Below are 21424 nucleotides of genomic sequence, written 5' to 3' on the forward strand. Positions count from 1 at the left end.
AGCAAGGATATGAGAAATTGGAATTCTCTGACATGAATTATAAAGCGGTGCAGCTAGATACTTTTGGCAGACATTTTATTAAAAAAAAAAAGTATAAACTCACCATATAACACAGATAGGGAAATGAAAACTTATGTTCACAAAATAGACATGTATGGTGATATTCACAGCATCATCACTCATAATAAACCCAAACTGGGAATAACCAGAAAGTTCATTCGCTAGAGAGCAGATAAACAAAATTCATATCCAAATGATGGAGTGTTGTTTGGCATAAAAAAAAAAAAAAAACTACTGATCTGTGAGAACCTAGAGCTCTCTCTCCCTCTCCTCTCTCTCCCTCTCTCTCTCTCTCTCTCTGCCCTGACACCACCCACTTCACTTAAGATAATGGTTACTCTGTCAGCTTAGGTCTTGGAGTCACTATGCTGAGTAGGTGATTTGTACCTCAGTTACTGCAATTGATCTCACTGTGACATGCTTACACGATCAGATCACTACAAGCCTCACCAGAAGGTGATATCTTAGCAGAAGTCAGAAGGAGGTAAGTTTGTGAGCTAGGAAAAGTAGCTGGGTTGTCTTAGAAGGAAGGGAAAGAACAGCAGGGGGCTGTGGAGTGGAGGCCATAGAACACAATATAATGGGTAACAGTGGGCTGAGTGGAGAAGCAACAGAGGAAACTACTGGGAAGTGTGTATAGGATAGCGCTACAGAAAGATTTTGCTAGACTTGGGGCCAGTGCTGGATGAGAGTTTTAGCACAGTGTCCTTGGATGAGGGCTCAAGATGTGGGCCACACCGGCTCTGGCTTCCTGCTGCACAGCTGTGAATAGTAAGTGAAGCAGAGCTGCAATGCTCCCCAAAGGACCTTCCATTTCTCAAATTCCCTGAAACACCTCAGAGAAAAGCAAACTCAAGTGTTCTAATAATCTTACTAAGAATCTATGGAAAGAGAGAGAAGGAGAGAAAGATGATGGGACCAAGGGGGAGAAGGAAGAAGAAAAGGAGGGAAAGAGAATGAGAGTGAGAGTTAAAGAGGAGGTTAAGAAAGAGAAAACTGAGAGATGCAGAGAAAAGAGGAAAGAAACCAAAAGGAGAGATGTGGAGACAGAGAAAAAACAGAGTGTGTATGTGTCACAGACAAAGCCAGGTAAACAGGAGAAAGAGTAAAGAAGAGAGAGAGAGAGAGAGGAGAGAGAGAGAGAGAGAGAAGAGCAGGGGTAGATAGCATAATGGTTATGCAAAGAGACTCTCAGGATGAGGTTCCAAAATCCCAGGTTTAATCCCCAGAACCACCATAAGCCAGAACTGAGCAGTGCCCTGGTAAAAAGAGAAGAGAGAAAGAGGAGGAGGAGGAGGGGAACAGAAAGAAGAATGAGTTTACTTCAATCTAAATAAATGAGTTACTGACATATGATACTATGTGGTGGACTTCAAAAACTTCACTCTAAGTCAAAGGAGCCATTCACAGAAGGACACGTGCTGGGTGATTCCCTCTATGTGAAGCACCCAGAGCAGTAAAGTCCATGGAGACAGAAAACATACTCAAAACACTCCTGGGTTCCAGGGCTGGGGGAAGTGGAGAACATCTGGGTGTTGGGAATGTTTAAGAACTGGAGAGAGGGGGCAGCTTCATGTGCACGAATACATACACTGAATTAACTGTTCACTTCAAAGGGGTTAATTTTCTTTTGTGAATTTCACTGCTGTGAAAATCAATCCTTAAATCCCAGCAGCTTCTGCAATCTCTTAATTTGTCCTTTTCCTCCAAGAACTAATATCTGGACTCTGACATCAAAGGATATCTGGAAATCTGGGAGCTGGAACAGTTGGAGTTTCTACAACAGCAACTTTTCCTTTCACACTAGATAGTGTTATAGATTCAGTTCAGAGGAAAATATTTTAGGGAATTTTTTTTCCTCCAGGGTTATTGCTGGGGCCCGGTGCTTGCACCATGAATCCACTGCTCCTGGAGGCTATTTTTCCCCTTTTATTGCCCTTGTTGTTTTATCTTATCATTGTTGTGGTTATTATTATCATTACTGATGTCATTGTTGTTGGATAGGACAGAGAGAAATGAAGAGAGGAGGGGAAGACAGAGTGGGGGAGAGAAAGATAGACACCTGCAGACCTGCTTCACCACCTGTGAGGCAACTCCCCTGCAGGTGGAGAGCTGGGGGCGCGAACTGGGATCCTTAAGCCTATCCTTGCGCTTTGTGTCATGTGCGCTTAACCTGCTGCGCTACTGCCCGACCTCCTATTTTAGGGATTTTTACATCTCCTCCCTCCCCAGATGCATTAGGAATCAAATGAATAGCCAATCCCAGTCACTTCCCATCCCTACTGTAGACCGTGAGGTCCAGAGAAGCTGCTCTCAGGGAAACATGTTCTACAGCGTGTGTCCAGCCCAGCTGGTACTGTGAACACAGAGCTTAACTCCTCATCCCTACAAATACCCACTGACACCACAGCAGGGTATATGCCGTCTGCTACCTCCCTAGGCTCAGGCTGCAGGTGGCTGCCTATCGGATACAGCCGGGAAATAAAAAACAAACATACTGATCTCTGGACCTAAGTCTCCACAATTTAAAAATATGTTATGAAAAGTTCTCCCCGATTCTAGCAGACAGCCAGGCTGAGGACCACAAATAGAGGTTCTCCTGGAATATGGGATTTCTGTCATTATCTGAGGATGCCCAGGCTCAGATACCATGAGACATCATCACACAAACACCTGCCACATATGTGTGAACCACTTGCAGGCTCCTGAACCCTCCTCCTGTTTCTGTACTAACTGCTCAGCTGGATTGTTAGCAAGCAGGATACAGAGCAACCTTGGGAGGCACCATCCTCCCAACAAAGGACTAGCCCTAGCACCCTCTGTCCATGGGCTGTGAATGTCATCAGAGTCCCAAGTTACTAGAGTCACAACCCCCAACAGTCACGGTCATGCCGAGTGCTATATTTTTCCAGCAGACATGAAATAGCCCCCATATTCAGGGGGTAAGGACCTGGGTCAAGACCACAGGTTCCCCAAGGTACTTTCTGCCCACACAGCCTTTGGGTGGCCATGACCGACTCCATCCCTCATGAAAGAGGCTGACAGCAAAGAAAATCACAGTCCCACACAGAAGGAAATAGCATTCTCACCAAAATATCTGGCAGCAAAGGTTCTTCTTTTGCTGGAAGCTGTCGGCAGCATAATGAAGTTGGCAGTCGACGTGCGAATTTCTTGTATATCCTTTTTATAAAGAACCAACCACATCCTCCAGCAGACAAGCTAATTCCTGTTTTCCAGTAAGAGGAGATCAGCATCTATAGAAAAGAAATATATTTAGCATGCCCTTTCCCTAGTGTTTTCTTTGCATTTTTCAAACCCAGAAACCCCACTGTGAAGCATTCCTCTCTGAAATGCAAATATGCCTGGGGAGCTTGGAATGGCCTTAAGCAAGTCAGGAGGCCTCTGGGTATCAGTTCCTCAAGTCTGTGAAATGGGAACAAGAATGACAACTCCCTCTCAGAGGCAGAAGGCTATGAAGACAGCAGGCATCAAACAGCAGAGCCCTCAGTAGTACATAACCCATGTTTGATTTCTGTAACCAGCTAACCTGGATTTTAAAGAGCAGCGTTCTCCCATGAGCCTCAGAAACAGGTCCACACTGCAATCTGCAGGCATGCCAAGCTGCTGCCAAGCTACTGACCCTCACCAGTGGGCACAGTAGTTCAGTTACTGGGAAGCTTGAGAACATGATCCCCCGCATCCAGATGGAGTATCCAAGCCCCCCAGATCCTTACTATGGTGCCTGCTAACAGTGTCGCTTCTCACTCCATTTCTGGAAATTCCGCACCATTATCACCTGATTTCTAGCTAGAGAAAAAAAAAATCAAAAAGAAAATTCCCCATCGTGAAAACAGCCAGGTGTTATTTATGCAGACTTCAACATCACTGGAATTGTATGATTTTGACAATAGAAGGGAAAGATGGCTCTTTTATTTTTTAATGTTTTCCCCATAGTTGTTGTTGCTGTTATTATTGTTGTTGCTGCTGCTGTTGTTGTTGGATAGGGCAGAGAGAAATAGAGAGAGGAGGGGAAGGCAGAGGGGAAGAAAATGATAGACACCTACAGTCCTGCTTCACCACTTGTGAAGCCACCACCCTGCAGGTGGGGAGCCGGGGACTCAAATCAGGATCCTTGAGCCATCCTTGAGCTTTGCACCATGTGCATTCAACATGGTGTGCTAGCTACCACCCCGCCTCCCTGATGGCTCCTTTAATACACACAGTATTCACTCAAGAGGAGGAGTCTTGAGACTCCTCCTCTTGAGGAGTTTCGAGAACATATGGCCAGGAATTTTTTTTTTTTTCCCACCAGTCCTTTCTGTCTCCTTTCCTAGCCTGTTTCTGCTGGATTGAGCTTGTGTGGTTACAGAACAAACCACAGTGGGACAAATAAGACAAGTATGGCCCACTCTGTGTGCGCCAATCCCTTCTGCCACCAGGGGCTGCCAGGCAAAAGCATACAGGCTATGACCTCACAGGGGCGAAAGGGCTGCCTGCTGGCTGTTGGACAGCACTCAGTGAGCTGTGCTGAGATGGTGTCACCGGCTCTGTGCCTTGGGAAACTGGGATAGCTCCTGCAGTTGGTTTTATGAAGACAGTGCAGAGGAGGGGCCAAGCTGTGGCCCCAGGAAGTAACCTGAGGCAGCTGGAAGCAGAAGGAGCTGGGGTGAGAGCCAAACTGCTTGCAGAGAGCAGCAAGGCTCAAAGCAGAGATGCTGGCATACCCTTGGGCCCAACTGAACAGTGACTTGGCTTGCAAAGGGGAACCTGAGGAGACAGAGCCTTAAAGTAGGAAGGTTGGCGGAGCTGGAGTCAGAGCAGAGATGCTTGAGGAGCAGAGGGCTATGAGGACTGTGGCAGACCTAGCTGATCCTTAGGGACCCAGAGTGACAACCGCAGTGTTTTCTACATGGGGCTTGCAGGCTGCTGGAGGGGAGAGGGGAGAGAGAAGTGCCTGTCGTGGTCTGGTACAGTGTGAACTTTAGAGAGAGACACTCTTGGTACACAGAGTTTTCCTTTTCCTGGCCGCATGAATTTGAGCATGTTCCTTAAACAGGGTCATCGGGCTCAGCAGACAGAAGCATGACCAGTTGTTGTTTTAGTATCAGTATATTCCCAACAATCACAAGGGACATTACTATCTTCTAAAAAGCTATTCATTGCTGATATGAAATTCAGATTTAACTGGGTACCCTGTGTTTTCTCTGATAACCATTATGGTATTTACACTTTCTGAATAACCATTTTATCTACAGATGATCTCTTTATAGTCAAAAGAGGATTCCCAGGCACAATTCATAATAGCTAAAACCTGGAAGCAACCCAGGTGCCCAACACCAGATGAGTGGCTGAGAAAGCTGTGGTATATATACACAATGGAATACTATGCAGCTATCAAGAACAATGAACCCACCTTCTCTGACCCATCTTGGACAGAGCTAGAAGGAATTATGTTAAGTGAACTAAGTCAGAAAGATAAAGATGAGTATGGGATGATCCCACTCATCAACAGAAGCTGACTAAGAAGATCTGAAAGGGAAACTAAAAGCAGGACCTGATCAAATTGTAAGTAGGGTACCAAAGTAAAAACCCAGTGGTGAGGGGTAGGCATGTAGCTTCCTGGGCCAGTGGGGGGTGGGAGTGGGCAGGAGGGATGGGTCACAGTCCTTTGGTGGTGGGAATGGTGTTTATGTACACTCTTAGCAAAATGTAGACATATAAATCAGGAGCTAATTAATATGAGAGGGGGAAATCAATTGTATGTCTCAAAGTTTCTCAAAAGACAAACTGAATCTTTTTAATATATAGGCTATGTATTTGATATGCGGACTCTCTCAAAAGCCTAGACCAAGTAGATTAGAAGCTTCCAATAGCACAGCTATATACAAGATACTGGGTACTGTCCAGCAAACCATAACAAAGGGACTTTTCAAAGTTAACCCAATTAACAAATAATGTGATGATAATATTAACTATTGATTGTCTTGTTGAACCCTAAGACAGCAGGAACCTCACATCTTCACTATAGAGCCCCTACTTCCCCCAGTCCTGGAACCCTTGGATAGGGCCCACTTTCCCATATGCATCTCCCAATCCAAACCAAATAACATTGCATCTGCCGATCACAACCTAACCAAAGCAACGATTGCTACCTCAACATGCTTCACCTCAGAATGTATCCAGAGACTTCACGTGTGGAATGACAACCCTTCAGCTTCATTACTCGGGTGAGACCTTTCCTTTAATAGTACACTCTAATTTCATCTCAGGTAGTTCACTTTCCAACAAAGTCCCATAACCTAGATATACACCAGTTTCTGTGAGAGAGAGCTTATGTGCACACGTATCCATAAACTACTGCAAAATATATACCTGAAAGCAGTAGTACACTAGAGTTTGCAGTGAGTACCTCCCTAACACTTCCTCTCCACTATTCCAAGCTTGGGATCCATGATTGCTCAACAAATTGTTTGGCTTCATATGTTAACTCTCTTTTCAATCACCAGGTTCCAGATGCCACCAGGATGCTGGCTAGGCTTCCCTGGATTGAAGACCCCACCAATGTGTCCTGGAGCTCAGCTTCCCCAGAGTCACACCCTACTAGGGAAAGAGAGAGGCAGACTGGGGGTATGGACCGACCAGTCAACGCCCATGTTCAGCGGGGAAGCAATTACAGAAGCCAGACCTTCTACCTTCTGCAACCCTCAACGACCCTGGGTCCATGCTCCCAGAGGGATAGAGAATGGGAAAGCTACCATGGGAGGGGGTGGGTTATGGGGATTGGGTGTTGGGAATTGTGTGGAGTTGTACCCCTCCTACCTTATGCTTTTGTTCACTAATCCTTTCTTAAATAAAAAATTAAAAAAAAAAAAAAGAAAATTTCAGTTGTTAAGAAAAAAGAAAGACAATATTTTAAAAGTAATAATAATAAGGGAGGGTTTATTGACTTCTTTAGTGGGAAAGACCTCATAATGTGGGCTTCAGATATGGCAAGTTCTAGAAGCTTGACAAATCTTCCCCCCCCCTTAGTTCGCCTGTTTTATTTCTTTTCTTTTTCTTTTTTAAAATATTTTATTTATTTATTTATTCCCTTTTGTTGCGCTTGTTTTCTTTTTGTAGTTATTATTGTTGTTACTATGTTGTTGTTGTTGGATAGGACAGAGAGAAATGGAGAGAGGGGGAAGGCAGAGAGGGGGAAAGAAAGATAGACACCTACAGACCTTCTTCACCGCCTGTGAAGCGACTCCCCTGCAGGTGGGGAGCTGGGGGCTCAAACCAGGATCCTTATGCTGGTCCTTGCACTTTGCGCCATGAGAGCTTAGCCACCTGACCCCCCTCTCCTGCTTTATTTCTAACATGCCTTTTTCATCCTCAACAAGTTTGCTTTACTATAATTCTGGGCATCAGTTCTAAGAGCTAATACTTGCTCCTTTATCTCTAATAGGAAGAATGATAGTATCTTCTAGTGCTTTTTTATTGAAAATATTGGAAGTTCTCCCTCCTTGCTCTCCCATACATCTCTTCTTGCCCATGCTCTTGATCAGGACAGTAGTCCATCCCTGATGCAATGTTGATGGCTGGGGAATGAGGTAGACTGACTGGTTAAAACAGCCAGGTCTCATCCTAGGAACTGAACACAGCTGATGTCTCCAAGGCACCTGGACTGTATAGAGAAGAGACGGGTGCTAGGATGGACACCAAGGCATGGTGACCAAGAGAAAGGAGAGGAGGCTCAAAAATACACTGCAGGGAATTAAAACTATGTTGAGATTCCATCTCACAACTGAGAGAATGGCTCTTACATCAACAAACCAGGAAATGACCAGTGTTGGAGAGGTTGTGGAGAAAAGAAAACCCTGTTACATTGCTGGTGGAAATGTAAACTGGTACAGCCCCTTTGGAAGACTGTATAGAGAGTCCTTAAACAAATAAAAATGAAATTACCTGATGATCCAGCAATACTGCTTTTAGGCATTTATCCAGTGGACACTCAAGCACTAATTCAGAGGGACATATGCACCCCTATGTTCATAGCTGCATTATTCACAATAGCCAAAGAGTGGAAACAACCTAAATGTCCATTATCAGATACTGGCTAAAGAAGTTATGGGATACATATTCCATAGAATACTATTCTGAAACCAAAAAAGATGACATTGTGTCCTTTGGGACAAAATGGATGGAATAATTATGCTTAATGAGATCAGTAAAGAGATAAAAGACAACTACCAGATGGTTTCACTCATATGTGAAATCTAGAGGTCTGATTTATATGAACATGCCAAAAAAAAAAAAAAAAAACCCAGACAAAACATAAGCCAGCAAACTGCTTTTAAAGACTTATGGGAGTTGAGCGGTAGTGCAGTGGGTTGGACACACATGGTGCGAAGTACAAGGACCCTCGTAAGAATCCTGGTTCGAGTCCCCTGCTCCCCACCTGCAGAGGAGTTGCCTCACAGGCAGTGAAGCAGGTCTGCAGGTGTCTATCTTTCTCTCCCCCTCTCTGTCTTCCCTTCCTCTCTCCATTTCTCTCTGTCCTACCCAATAATGATGACAACAACAACAGCAATAATAGCTACAACAATAAAAAACAACAAGAACAACAAAAAGGAAAATAGTAAGTAAATATATATAAAAAAAGACTTATGAGAACTATGGGGGATATGTTCGGGAGGGTGTAATACAGAACTTTGGTGGTGGGTGTGTGATATGGATCTATACACTGTAATCTTAGAATCTTTTATCAAACTATTAATAAAAATATACACTACAGGGGCTGGAAGGTGGCGCAGTCGGTAAAGGGGACAAGCTACCATGTGTGAGGACCCAGACTCAAGCCCCCATCCTCACTTGCAAGGAGAAAGCTTAACAAGCATTGGAGCACTGTAGAAGGTATTTTCCTTTCTTTCTTTCTTTCTTTCTTTTTTAAAAAATATTTATTTATTTTCTTTTTGTTGCCCTTGTTTTTTTTATTGTTGTAGTAGTTATTATTGTTGTTGAATAGGATAGAGAGAAATGGAGAGAGGAGGGGAAGACAGAGAGCGGGAGAGAAAGATAGACACCTGCAGACCTGCTTCACTGCCTGTGAAGCGACTCCCCTGCATGTGGGGAGCCGGGGGGCCAGTACCGGGATCCTTCTGCCGGTCCTTGCGCTTTGCCCCACGTGCGCTTAACCCGCTGCGCTACCGCCTGACTCCCCCTTTCTCTTTCTTTCTTCTTCTCTCCTCTCTTCGTATTTCTCTCTGTCTCCATTATAATTTCTTGAAGAAATAAAAACTTAAAGAATAGAGTCGGGCGGTAGCGCAGCGGGTTAAGCGCACATGGTGCGAAGCGCAGGGACCGGAGAATAAGGGTCCCGGTTCGAGCCCCCAGCTCCCCACCTGCAGGAGAGTCGCTTCACAGGCGGTGAAGCAGGTCTGCAGGTGTCTGTCTTTCTCTCCCCCTCTCTGTCTTCCCCTCCTCTCCATTTCTCTCTGTCCTATCCAACAACGACATAGTAACAACATCAATATCAACAAAAATAATAACTACAACAACAATAAAAAAAACAAGGACAACAAAAGGGAAAATAAATATTCAAAAAGTTTAAAATAAATAAGTAAATAAATAGAAATTCTAAAAAGAAAACCTTAAACTGCAGGTGAGTGTACAGATAAGAGAACATGTGGCAGAGCTAGTTACTGCATTTTGGACAGAGTGATTGCCTTCTCCTGGCCAGGCCAATGACCCAACCTCGGCTGCTCTATCACAGAGGTCTCCCTGGGAGACAGTAGCTGGGCCTCTGATCTGGTTACGCCACGGCTTTGGGTGGGTCTCTACTTCCTCAGCAACCCCTATCTAGACCAGTGTGTGTGTATGTGTGTATGTGTGTGTGTATGGGGTTGGGGGGTGGCTCAGGCTAGGGGAGTGATCTGTGCACCTCTCACCTGGCAGGGGGCTGATAAAGCCCTGAGGACAGGAGTCTGATTTGGGGAACAGGAGGAGTCAGAGCTCTGCTCATTAGCCTGCGGGGCAAAAGAGATGGAACTGCCTGCCAGACTCCAATCATTTGCCTCATGCCTTGCCTGGCCCCATCCACCTTTCTCAGTAGCAGGTTCAAGAGCACTGTCCAGCTGAGCTGGGCAGAGAGGCATAACGCTGGGCCTGCCAGCCTCATGGTGAAGGGAAGTGGTGGATGGAGAGCCAGGATGACTCAGCCAGGAGCAGCTCTGGTGGCCCTGCCTGAGCACACCACGGCGGCGGGCACCAGAAACGCCAGATTTCTCTGGACTCCAGCCAGGGTGCCCTACACCCAGGTGTCACCCCAACCACAGGTATTATTAACTATGACAGCTGGCACTTCGTGGGTACTTACTCTACCAGACACACTAACCAGACAGCATCCTAAGAGGTGCATGTTATAGTGGAATAGTGAGCCACCCCACATCTCACAGTTTAACATGGTGAGGGGGGAGGGAGATTCAAACCCAGGCTGCTCTGAAGTTTACTGTCACCTCCTCCCTCAAGTGTGAACCAATGTCCCCCGCAGACCCCAGGACTGGCTCCTCACTTAGTCCCCATCACCCAGGATGGGATCTGGGTTCCCAGAAGGCAGGAAAGCGTCCTGCCCTTCACAGGGATCTGCTCACCTGGTTTGGGGGAGCAGGACTCTTCCATCCTAGCTGCCAGGAGGAGCTGGCCCAGAGATCCTTCCTCAGGGCACCGCCTGGAGGGAGCATTGGGGCTCCCTGCCCCCTTGGCCCTGCCTCCCCCTCTCCCGCCATGTGACAGGCAGGGGAGGTGGGCAGGACCTGGAGGAGGCTGCCTTGGCCAAACATCATCAGTCGAATGCAAGCTCCCTGGCTCCTCGCTGCCTCTGGGGATGAGGCGGTGATGACTTTCCTTGGCGAGCAAAGAGGCTGCACAGCAGTGTCCGCTTGGGGAATGTTTTCCGGGTGAAGCTGACCTCTTGCCAGGAAGAGCTGGGACAGGAGGGCCTCACCAGGCCCGGCCTGGGATTGACTGGGGGCAGAGCGCCCCCTGGTGGACATCAGCAAGACCCCGGCTCTCAAACCCAGAGATCACTGCCTTCTGGAGGCCCCTCATTATTCAATCCTACTTCACTTGTAACAATTCTTTCTCTTAAGACTAGAGTGTGTTCTCACCTCTACCTGGAGCTTGGCGCACTGAGTCATTTTGGAAAAACTGAGTTCTACACAGCAGGCTCATCCCTGTGTCCTTAGTATGGGACAGGAAGTTGGGACTGGAGGAAACATTAGCAGAAGAGGAACTCTTAAATTACAAGGGTGGTAGTGGTGTGTATTGATCACTTTCAGAGGTTCCATCATCACCCGAATTTTCTTTTCTTTTTTTAAATTTTATGAGTGATTTAAGATTGATTAATAAAATTACACAATAATAGGAGTACAGCTCTGCATCGTTCCCACCCCCAGAGTTCCAAATTTCCAACCCCTCCATTGTAAGCTGTAGCAGTTGTCTGAAGGCTGCAAATATGGGCTAACTATTATTTTTGCAACTGTCCGTCTACATTTGTGTAAACTTGCTCCCCTTTTTTTCCATTGTCCCATCTTCTCTTCCTTTCCAAGTCCCACATACACCTTTTACTACATTCAAATGTCCCTCCTTTTTCTTCCTCTCTCCGGTTACTAATGAAGTTGGAGTTCAGAGCCCTCTGGTCATCTTCCTCCTATTACTTCTCCTCCACTGGGAGTGTGGATCAAATTACTTTTGGGGTGCAGCAGGTGGGAGTTGTGGCTTTTGTAATTCCTTTTCTGTTGGACATGGGCTTGGCAGGTCAGTCCATATGACCAGCTTGTTTCTATATTTCCCTAGTGGGGTAGGGCTCTGGAGAGGCGAAGTTCCAGGACACATTGATGAGGTCATCTGCCCAGGCAAGTCAGGATGGAATCATAGTAGCATCTTTAACTTGGTGGCTGAATGGTGGCAAGATATAAAGTGGGACAAAATAGTTAAAGAATAGGAATCCAAAAGTAGCAACAAAACAGATGAGAATAGGGATCTTAGGTGGAAAGAAACTAGGATGTCTATTTTAGGCATGTTCCCAGGGGCCCATGACTATCGTAGTTTTTGCTTGAGTCTGATAGCTAACACAGAGTTGGACAAAAATATTGCCTGAGAAGATGGTGTAAGAATAGAGAAAAGAGCTAGAAAGTTGGATTAAGGCAGAGAGTAGCTTCCAGTCTTGAAGAGAAAAAAATTATGAATAAAATGAACTGTTTAGGGGGTAGATAGCATAGCATAAAGGTTATGCAAAGAGACTCATGCCTGAGGCTCTGAACTCCCAGGTTTAATCCTATGCACCACCATAAACCAGAGCTGAGCAGTGTTCTGGTAAAAACAAAAACAAACAAAAGAAAAAGCTGGTTATCTGCAGATGTCTACCTTTCTCTCCCCCTAGGTTTCCCCAAGTCTCTCAATTTCTCTCTGTCCTATCCAACAACAACAGCAACAGCAGCAATAACAACAACAATAACAAAAAAGATGGCCGCCAGAAGCAGTGGATTTGTAGTGCAGGCACTACAAGAGCCCGATTGATTTGAGATCACAGTTCATGGCCACAACCGGGAACAATCTAGGCTGTACTCATTTCAGAACCAGTCCTTACCATTGCTGCTTTATGATGAGAGCAAAGTCCTGGGAAAGCCCACAGGAGGGCTTATGATGACATTCCTGACGGAAGTCCAGTGATAGTGGAGAAAGGGATCCAACAGAGGTCTAGGCCTATCATATTTGTATGAGAATACAAGGATCTCCTGACTAAGACCCAAATGATATCACCCAAATTTACCCACTTCGTGATTAGGAAAGTGAAATCGTTCCGGAGGCGGAGCTACGAGCAGCAGATCGCTTTCTCTCCTCTCCTCTCCTCTCCTGGATCAACTAGGAATACCAAAGGAGACCACCCGGACCGAAACAAGACAGGACTAGAATGACCACAGAAACCCAGTAAATCACCCGTGAGTACAAACACGCGTGGCTGGAGACAGAGAGGAGAGAGGGGCCTAAGGAGAGATTAAGTGACTGCTAACAGTTTGACAGTTTGTCAGTGGAGACACCACCTCCAGTCTGCTCCACCAACAAGGGGACAGCTGAAGGGAGGAAAGGACTCCCCAGAGACTCACCAAGTGCAACTCTGAGTCTCCATTGCTACTACCCTCAGAATCTGGAGCAGCAACAGGGAGGGACACCAGGGTACAGAGATCTAACCGGGAAACTCAGGAGAAGACCTATACCTCGGTGGCATAGCTGAGGGGCTGTGAAAGTCTCTTTGCATAACCACTGGATTATCTCTGCCACACCCTGCTTTATCTCTTGGTCAGGAGTCAGTGATTAAGCCAAGAAGCCTATTGATAGTTTAAAAGCCCTCAGGCTACCATAGCCTACAGGGGAAAAAAAAAAAAGGCTTTTACACCATTGAACTCCAACTCAGGGATTGAAAAAACTGTTAACTTATATAAAATGGTTAAAACAACAAGAAAAAATAATGGAGACTCGAACCAGGACAAGAGTCCAGCTAAAAGTCCTCCAGAGGGCGAAGCACAAAACAACGAATTCAACATCCAAACATTAGCTAAGGAAATAATAACAGGAGTGAGTAAAGAATTTGAAAAAATTGTAATCAGAACTGCAGGAACAACAAATGAGAATATGGAAGAAAATTCTAATAACCTTATGGTTATTAGAGAGCTGAAAGCTGAAATTGCTGAGCTAAGAAGGCAACTAGCTGAACAAGCTAAAACAGTATCAGAGGAGGGCAACAAAATAGATGAACTCCAGAAAGCAGTAGAGGGCAGAGAGAATAGAATCAATGGGGCTGAAGACAGAATTAGCAAGATTGAGGATGAATTAGAGACAACTAAAAAAGAAGTAAGAGATCTCAAAAAGAGATTAAGAGATGCTGAAAACAACAACAGAGTCCTATGGGATGACTTCAAAAGAAACAATATACGCATTATTGGCTAACCAGAGGAAGAAAGAGAAGGGGAGGAAGAAAGCGTTCTCCAGGCCATAATAGCTGAAAATTTCTCTAGTCTAGACAACACCAAAGACATAAAGATTCAAGAAGCCCAGAGGGTCCCAAACAGAATTAACCCAGACCTAAAGACACCAAGACATGTCATACTTAGATTGGAAAGGAATAAGGATAAAGAAAGGATCCTCAAGGCTGCAAGAGAAAAACAAAGAGTCACCTACAAAGGAAAACCCATAAGATTAGCAGCAGACTTCTCCATACAAACACTACAGGCCAGAAGAGAATGGCAAGATATCTATCAAGTGCTCAATGAGAAAGGCTTTCAGCCAAGAATACTATATCCTGCTAGATTGTCATTCAGACTAGATGGAAGTATCAAAACCTTCTCAGACAAGCAACAGTTGAAGGAAGCAACCATCACCAAGCCTGCCTTGAAAGAAGTTCTGAAAGGTTTCCTATAAAGAACCAGACCACCACAAATAGAACATATATCAAAACACTCTAAAACTCTACAAGAATGGCGTTAAAATATCTTCAATCTTTGATATCAATAAATGTGAATGGCCTGAATTCACCTATTAAAAGACACAGAGTAGGAAGATGGATCAGAAAACACAACCCAACAATATGTTGTCTACAGGAAACTCACCTAACGCAACAAGACAAACACAGACTTAAAGTGAAAGGATGGAAAACTATCATTCAAGCCAATGGCCCACAAAAAAGGGCAGGAACAGCTATTCTCATATCTGACATGATAGACTTTAAAATAGATAAGATTAAAAAAGATAGGAATGGACACTACTTAATGCTCAGAGGATCAGTCAATCAAGAGGACTTAACAATTATTAATATCTATGCACCCAATGAGAAGCCATCTAAATACATCCAACTTCTACTGAAAGAGCTACAGCAATATATTAACAGTAACACAATCATAGTAGGGGACTTCAACACCCCACTCTCTCAACTTGACAGATCATCCAGGAAGAAAATCAGTAAAGACATAAGGGAGCTAAATGAAGAGATAGATAAACTAGAACTATTGGACATTTTCAGAGTCATTCATCCCAAGAAACTGGAATACACATTTTACTCAAATCCACATGGATCATTCTCAAGAATAGACCATATGTTAGGCCACAAAGACAGCATAAGCCTATTCAAGAGCACTGAAATCATCCCAAGCATCTTCTCAGACCACAGTGGAATTAAACTAACACTTAACAATCAACAAAAGATTAGTAACAGTGCCAAAATGTGGAAGCTCAACAGTACACTTCTTAACAACTTCTGGGTCAAAGAGGAAATCAAGGAAGAAATCAAAATGTTTCGAGAGTTCAATGAAAATGAAGACACAAGCTATCAAAATATTTGGGACACAACTAAAGCAGTCCTAAGAGGGAAGTTCATAGCTATACAAGCACACATTAGGAAACAAGAAAAGGCACAAATAAACAGCCTGATTGCACATCTTAAAGACCTAGAAGAAGAACAACAAAGGAACCCTAAAGCAACCAGAAGGACAGAAATTACTAAAGTTAGGGCAGAAATAAATAACATTGAGAATAGGAAAACCATACAAAAGATCAATGAAAGTAAATGTTGGTTCTTCGAAAGAGTAAACAAAATCGACAAACCTTTAGCCAGACTCACAAAACAAAAAAGAGAGAAGACCCAAATAAATCGGATAGTAAATGAAAGAGGAGATATCACAACAGACACCGCAGAAATTCAACGTATCATGCGAGGCTTCTATGAACAACTATATGCCACCAAGTTAGAGAACCTGGAAGAAATGAATGATTTCCTAGATACCTACCAACTTCCAAAACTAAGTAAAGAGGAAGTGGATAACATGAACAGGCCCATCACAGCTAATGAAATTGAAACAGTTATCAAAAATCTTCCCAAAAATAAAAGTCCTGGACCAGATGGTTTTACAAATGAATTCTACAAAACTTTCAAAGAAGAACTAATACCTCTACTTTTAAAAGTCTTCCAGAAGATTGAAGACACTGGAATACTCCCTGCCAGCTTCTATGAAGCCAACATCACCCTGATACCAAAAGCAGACAGGGACACAACCAAAAAAGAAAACTACAGACCAATATCTCTGATGAACATAGATGCGAAAATATTGAACAAAATTCTAGCCAACCGGATACAGCAGTATATCAAAAAAATTGTTCATCATGACCAAGTGGGGTTTATCCCAGGCATGCAAGGTTGGTTTAATATACGTAAATCAATCAATGTGATCCACCACATCAACAAAAGCAAGACCAAAAACCACATGGTCATATCAATAGATGCAGAGAAAGCATTTGACAAAATACAACATCCCTTTATGATCAAAACACTACAAAAAATAGGAATAGATGGAAAATTCCTGAAGATAGTGGAGTCTATATATAGCAAACCTACAGCCAGCATCATACTCAATGGTGAAAAACTGGAAGCATTTCCCCTCAGATCAGGTACTAGACAGGGCTGCCCACTATCACCATTACTATTCAACATAGTGTTGGAAGTTCTTGCCATAGCAATCAGGCAGGAGCAAGGAATTAAAGGAATACAGATTGGAAGAGAAGAAGTCAAACTCTCCTTATTTGCAGATGACATGATAGTATACATGGAAAAACCTAAGGAATCTAGCAAGAAGCTTTTGGAAATCATCAGGCAATACAGTAATGTGTCAGGCTATAAAATTAACATTCAAAAGTCAGTGGCATTCCTCTATGCAAACACTAAGTTAAAAGAAATTGAAATCCAGAAATCAGTTCCTTTTTCTATAGCAACAAAAACAATAAAATATCTAGGAATAAACCTAACCAAAGAAGTGAAAGACTTGTATACTGAAAATTATGAGTCACTACTCAAAGAAATTGAAAAAGACACAAAGAAGTGGAAAGATATTCCATGCTCATGGGTTGGAAGAATTAACATCATCAAAATGAATATATTACCCAGAGCCATCTACAAATTTAATGCTATCCCCATCAAGATCCCAAGCACATTTTTTAGGAGAATAGAACAAATGCTACAAATGTTTATCTGGAACCAGAAAAGGCCTAGAATTGCCAAAACAATCTTGAGAAAAAAGAACAGAACCGGAGGCATCACACTGCCAGATCTCAAACTATATTATAGGGCCATTGTCATCAAAACTGCTTGGTACTGGAACATGAACAGACACACTGACCAGTGGAATAGAATTGAGAGCCCAGAAATGAGGCCCCACTCCTATGGACATCTAATCTTTGACAAAGGGGCCCAGACTATTATATGGGGGAAGCAGAGTCTCTTCAACAAATGGTGTTGGAAACAATGGGTTGAAACATGCAGAAGAATGAAGCTGAATCACTGTATTTCACCAAATACTAAAGTAAATTCCAAGTGGATCAAGGACTTGGATGTTAGACCAGAAACTATCAGATACTTAGAGGAAAATATTGGAAGAACTTTTTTCCGCATAAATTTTAAAGACATTTTCAATGAAACGAATCCAATTACAAGGAAGACTAAGGCAAGTATAAACCTATGGGACTACATCAAATTAAAAAGCTTCTTCACAGCAAAAGAAACCACTACCCAAATCAAGAGACCCCTCACAGAATGGGAGAAGATCTTTACATGCCATACATCAGATAAGAGTTTAATAACCAACATATATAAAGAGCTTACCAGACTCAACAACAAGACAACAAATAACCCCATCCAAAAATGGGGGGAGGAATTGGACAGAATATTCACCACAGAAGAGATCCAAAAGGCCGAGAAACACATGAAAAAATGCTCCAAGTCTCTGATTGTCAGAGAAATGCAAATCAAGACAACAATGAGATATCACTTCACTCCTGTGAGAATGTCACACATCAGAAAAGGTAACAGCAGCAAATGCTGGAGAGGGTGTGGGGTCAAAGGAACCCTCCTGCACTGCTGGTGGGAATGTCAATTGGTCCAACCTCTGTGGAGAACAGTCTGGAGAACTCTCAGAAGGCTAGAAATGGACCTACCCTATGACCCTGCAATCCCCCTCCTGGGGATATATCCTAAGGAACCCAACACATCCATCCAAAAAGATCTGTGTACACATATGTTCTTGGCAGCACAATTTGTAATAGCCAAAACCTGGAAGCAACCCAGGTGTCCAACAACAGATGAGTGGCTGAGCAAGTTGTGGTATATATACACAATGGAATACTACTCAGCTGTAAAAAATGGTGACTTCACCGTTTTCAGCCGATCTTGGATGGACCTTGAAAAAATCATGTTGAGTGAAATAAGTCAGAAACAGAAGGATGAATATGGGATCTCACTCTCAGGCCGAAGTTGAAAAACAAGATTAGAAAAGAAAACACAAGTCGATCCTGAAATGGAATTGGAGTATTACACCAAAGTAAAAGACTCTGGGGTGGGTGGGTGGGTGGGGAGAATACAGGTCCATGAAAAATGATGAATGAAATAGTGGGGGTTGTATTGCTAAATGGGAATCTGGGGAATGTTATGCATGCAGAAAAAAAAAAAAAAGAAGTAGAAACGCAAAGCAGAAATTGACTGAGTTTGGAGTATGGCACCAAAGTAAGAAAGCAGAAGTATACTAGAGTTTGTAGTGAGTACCTCCCTAATACTTCCTCTCCACTTTTCCAAGCTTTGGGTCCATGATTGCTCAACAATTTGTTTGGCTTTGTATGTTAACTCTCTTTTCAGTCACCAGGTTCCAGGTGTCATCAGGATGCCGGCCAGACTTCCCTGGATTGAAGACACCACCAATGTGTCCTGGAGCTCAGCTTCCCCAGAGACCCATCCTACTAGGGAAAGAGAGAGGCAGACTGGGAGTATGGACCGACCAGTCAACACCCATGTTCAGCGAGGAAGCAATTACAGAAGCCAGACCTTCTACCTTCTGCAACCCTCAATGACCCTGGGTCCATGCTCCCAGAGGGATAGAGAGTGGGAAAGCTATCAGGGGAGGGGGTGGGTTATGGAGATTGGGTGGCGGGAATTCTGTGGAGTTGTACCCCTCCTACCCTATGGTTTTGTTAATTAATCCTTTCTTTAATAAAAAAAAGAAAGAAATAAAAAAAAAAAAGAAAAGAAAAAAAAAAGGAAAGTGAAATCAGAAAGGTTCTCTTCATTTCCCAAGTGGCATTGCTGAAATTTGAAACCAAGACCAACTGAGTCAAAAGATCTTGAAAGCCAAAGCCAAAGAGAGAAGCAGGCAAGTAGCCTTTACTGACCTGGCCTCCCAGTGGAGCTCTGGAGTGCTGAGTGCCCTCTTCTCCAGAGGTGGGGAGGCCTTCCCAAAACTGCACTTAATGTGGCTTCTTGTTTAACTCCCTGACTGAGGCAGGGCTGGCTGGCCTTGACTTGGCAGCCTTGGGAAACCTGATTTAGTATCTGGGCAGAAGTGGGGCTGGTTTGAGGGAGGTGGGTTGCACAGAGCTTGGTCAGTCCAGCCCTGGGAATGTAGTCTCATAAGCAGTGTGTTAACTTCCCACCAGTGCTAGGAAGCCCATGGGAGGGGTCTGGGTGGATTGTGTGAATGGGGAGTTGTTGGCAAAAAGAACATAACACATATTCTGCTGCAGGGCCAGGGCTCAGAACTTCTGAGAAGCAAGGCAAGGGACTTGCCCCACTGCCTCCAGAGGCTCTACTGGGAAGATACACAGGAGCCTGGGGCTGGGTGGTGGCACAGCAGGTTAAGCGCAATGGCGCAAAGCACAAGGACCAGAGTAAGGATCCTGGTTTGAGCTCCCACCTGCAGGGGGGGTCGCTTCATGGGTGGTGAAGTAGGTCTACAGGTGTCTGTCTTTCTCTCGCCCTCTCTTTCTTCTCCTCCTCTCTCCATTTCTCTCTGTCCTATCCAACAACAACAATGATAATCAACATGGGCAACAAAAGGGGAAAAATAGCCTCCAGGAACAGTGGAGTCAATAGTGCTGGCACTGAGTCCCAGCAATAACCCTGGAGGCAAAAAAAAAAAAAAAAAAAGAAAAGAAAAGAAAAGAAAAAAGAAATGCAGCGGCCTCTTCTGTGCATCCATGAGGGAGGAGGGCTCATTTAATCTGGGCATCCTGGGAGAGGTTGGGGCAGGTGCTGTAGACAGAACAACGCTATTGGAATCAGACAAAAATCAAGTCTGACTCCTGCCCTGGATTACCAAGGTTACTGAGTAAGTGATGCAGCTTCTCTCTAAGTCCCTTCCCAATTAGGATGAGAGGGCTGACGCTAGGATTCTGTTGTGAGGTAAAAGCAATGGGAAAAAGCAGGCACAGACTAAGTGATGCTGCTGGTTGCCTGGGTCTGACTCAGGGGCCAGGTAAATGCTGCGTTCATCCATCTCCTTTCATCACCTTCAGCAGCAGCTAGTGAGGTATTTGGTTCTCTAATTGGCTTTTCCACTTTATTTATTTATTTATTTATTTATTTATTTATTTATTTATTTATTTTCCAGGGCACTGTTCAGCTCTGGTTTACAGTGGTGTAAGGGATTGAGTCCTTGTGCTTTGCGCCATTGCGCTTAACCTGCTGTGCCACCACCCAGCCCCCGAGGCTCCTGTGTTTCTTCCCAGTAGAGTCTCTGGAGGCAGTGGGGCAAGTCCCTTGCCTTACTTCTCAGAAGTTCTGAGCCCTGGCCCTGCAGCAGAATATGTGTTATGTTCTTTTTGCCAGCAACCCCCCATTCACACAATCCACCCAGACCCCTCCCATGGGCTTCCTAGCACTGGTGGGAAGTTAACACACTGCTTATGAGAGTGACTACATTCCCAGGGCTGGACTGACCAAGCTCTGTGCATCTACACCATGCCTTGGCCTCTTGTGAGCTTAATGTGCAGCTTGACGATACGAGAATCCGGCATGAAGCCCAGCCAGTCTATCTTGGCGTTACTCTCGATCGCACTCTGTCATTTCACAAACATCTCATAAAAACTGCAGCAAAGGTGGGTGCGAGGAATCACATCATTGCAAGTCTGGCCAGCTTCTCATGGGGCGCGAGCGCTTCCACACTATGATCATCATCTCTGGCATTATGCTATTCCACTGCAGAATACTGTGCCCCAGTATGGTTCCGTAGCCCCCATGTCCACTTGGTCAATTCCAAATCATATTCCTCCATGAGGATAATTTCTGGAACCATCCATTCCACCCCGGTTCCATGGCTGCCAGTTCTTAGCAACATCGCCCCGCCAGATATTCGTCGGGATGCGGCATCATCTAAGTTCATTTCCCACGTGTACGCTCCACCAGACCTGCCAATATACGCGGATATTGTCGCCCACCCTGTTCAACGCTTGACGTCTTGTCATCCAATCTGGTCTCCTACGCCTACACTAAACTTCTCTGTTCCAGACTCTTGGAAACAGA

The 21424-nt window shown here is 44.4% G+C and overlaps 1 protein-coding gene across 1 annotated transcript in view; it reads right to left on the reverse strand.

Annotated features, from left to right (window-relative positions):
- ARHGAP22 (Rho GTPase activating protein 22) overlaps positions 1-10952 on the reverse strand; it is a 240466-nt gene extending 229514 nt beyond the window's left edge. The window contains exons 1-2 of the mRNA XM_060191343.1: positions 10689-10952; positions 3150-3314 (exon numbers count right to left, since the gene is read on the reverse strand). Coding sequence (XP_060047326.1) covers positions 3150-3264 — 115 coding nt within the window. The 5' untranslated portion in view covers positions 3265-3314; positions 10689-10952. The remainder of the gene's footprint in view (positions 1-3149; positions 3315-10688) is intronic.
- Positions 10953-21424: the final 10472 nt, after the last annotated feature.

This window comes from Erinaceus europaeus, chromosome 1 (genome assembly GCF_950295315.1).
Source record: "Erinaceus europaeus chromosome 1, mEriEur2.1, whole genome shotgun sequence".
Taxonomy (NCBI): domain Eukaryota; kingdom Metazoa; phylum Chordata; class Mammalia; order Eulipotyphla; family Erinaceidae; genus Erinaceus; species Erinaceus europaeus.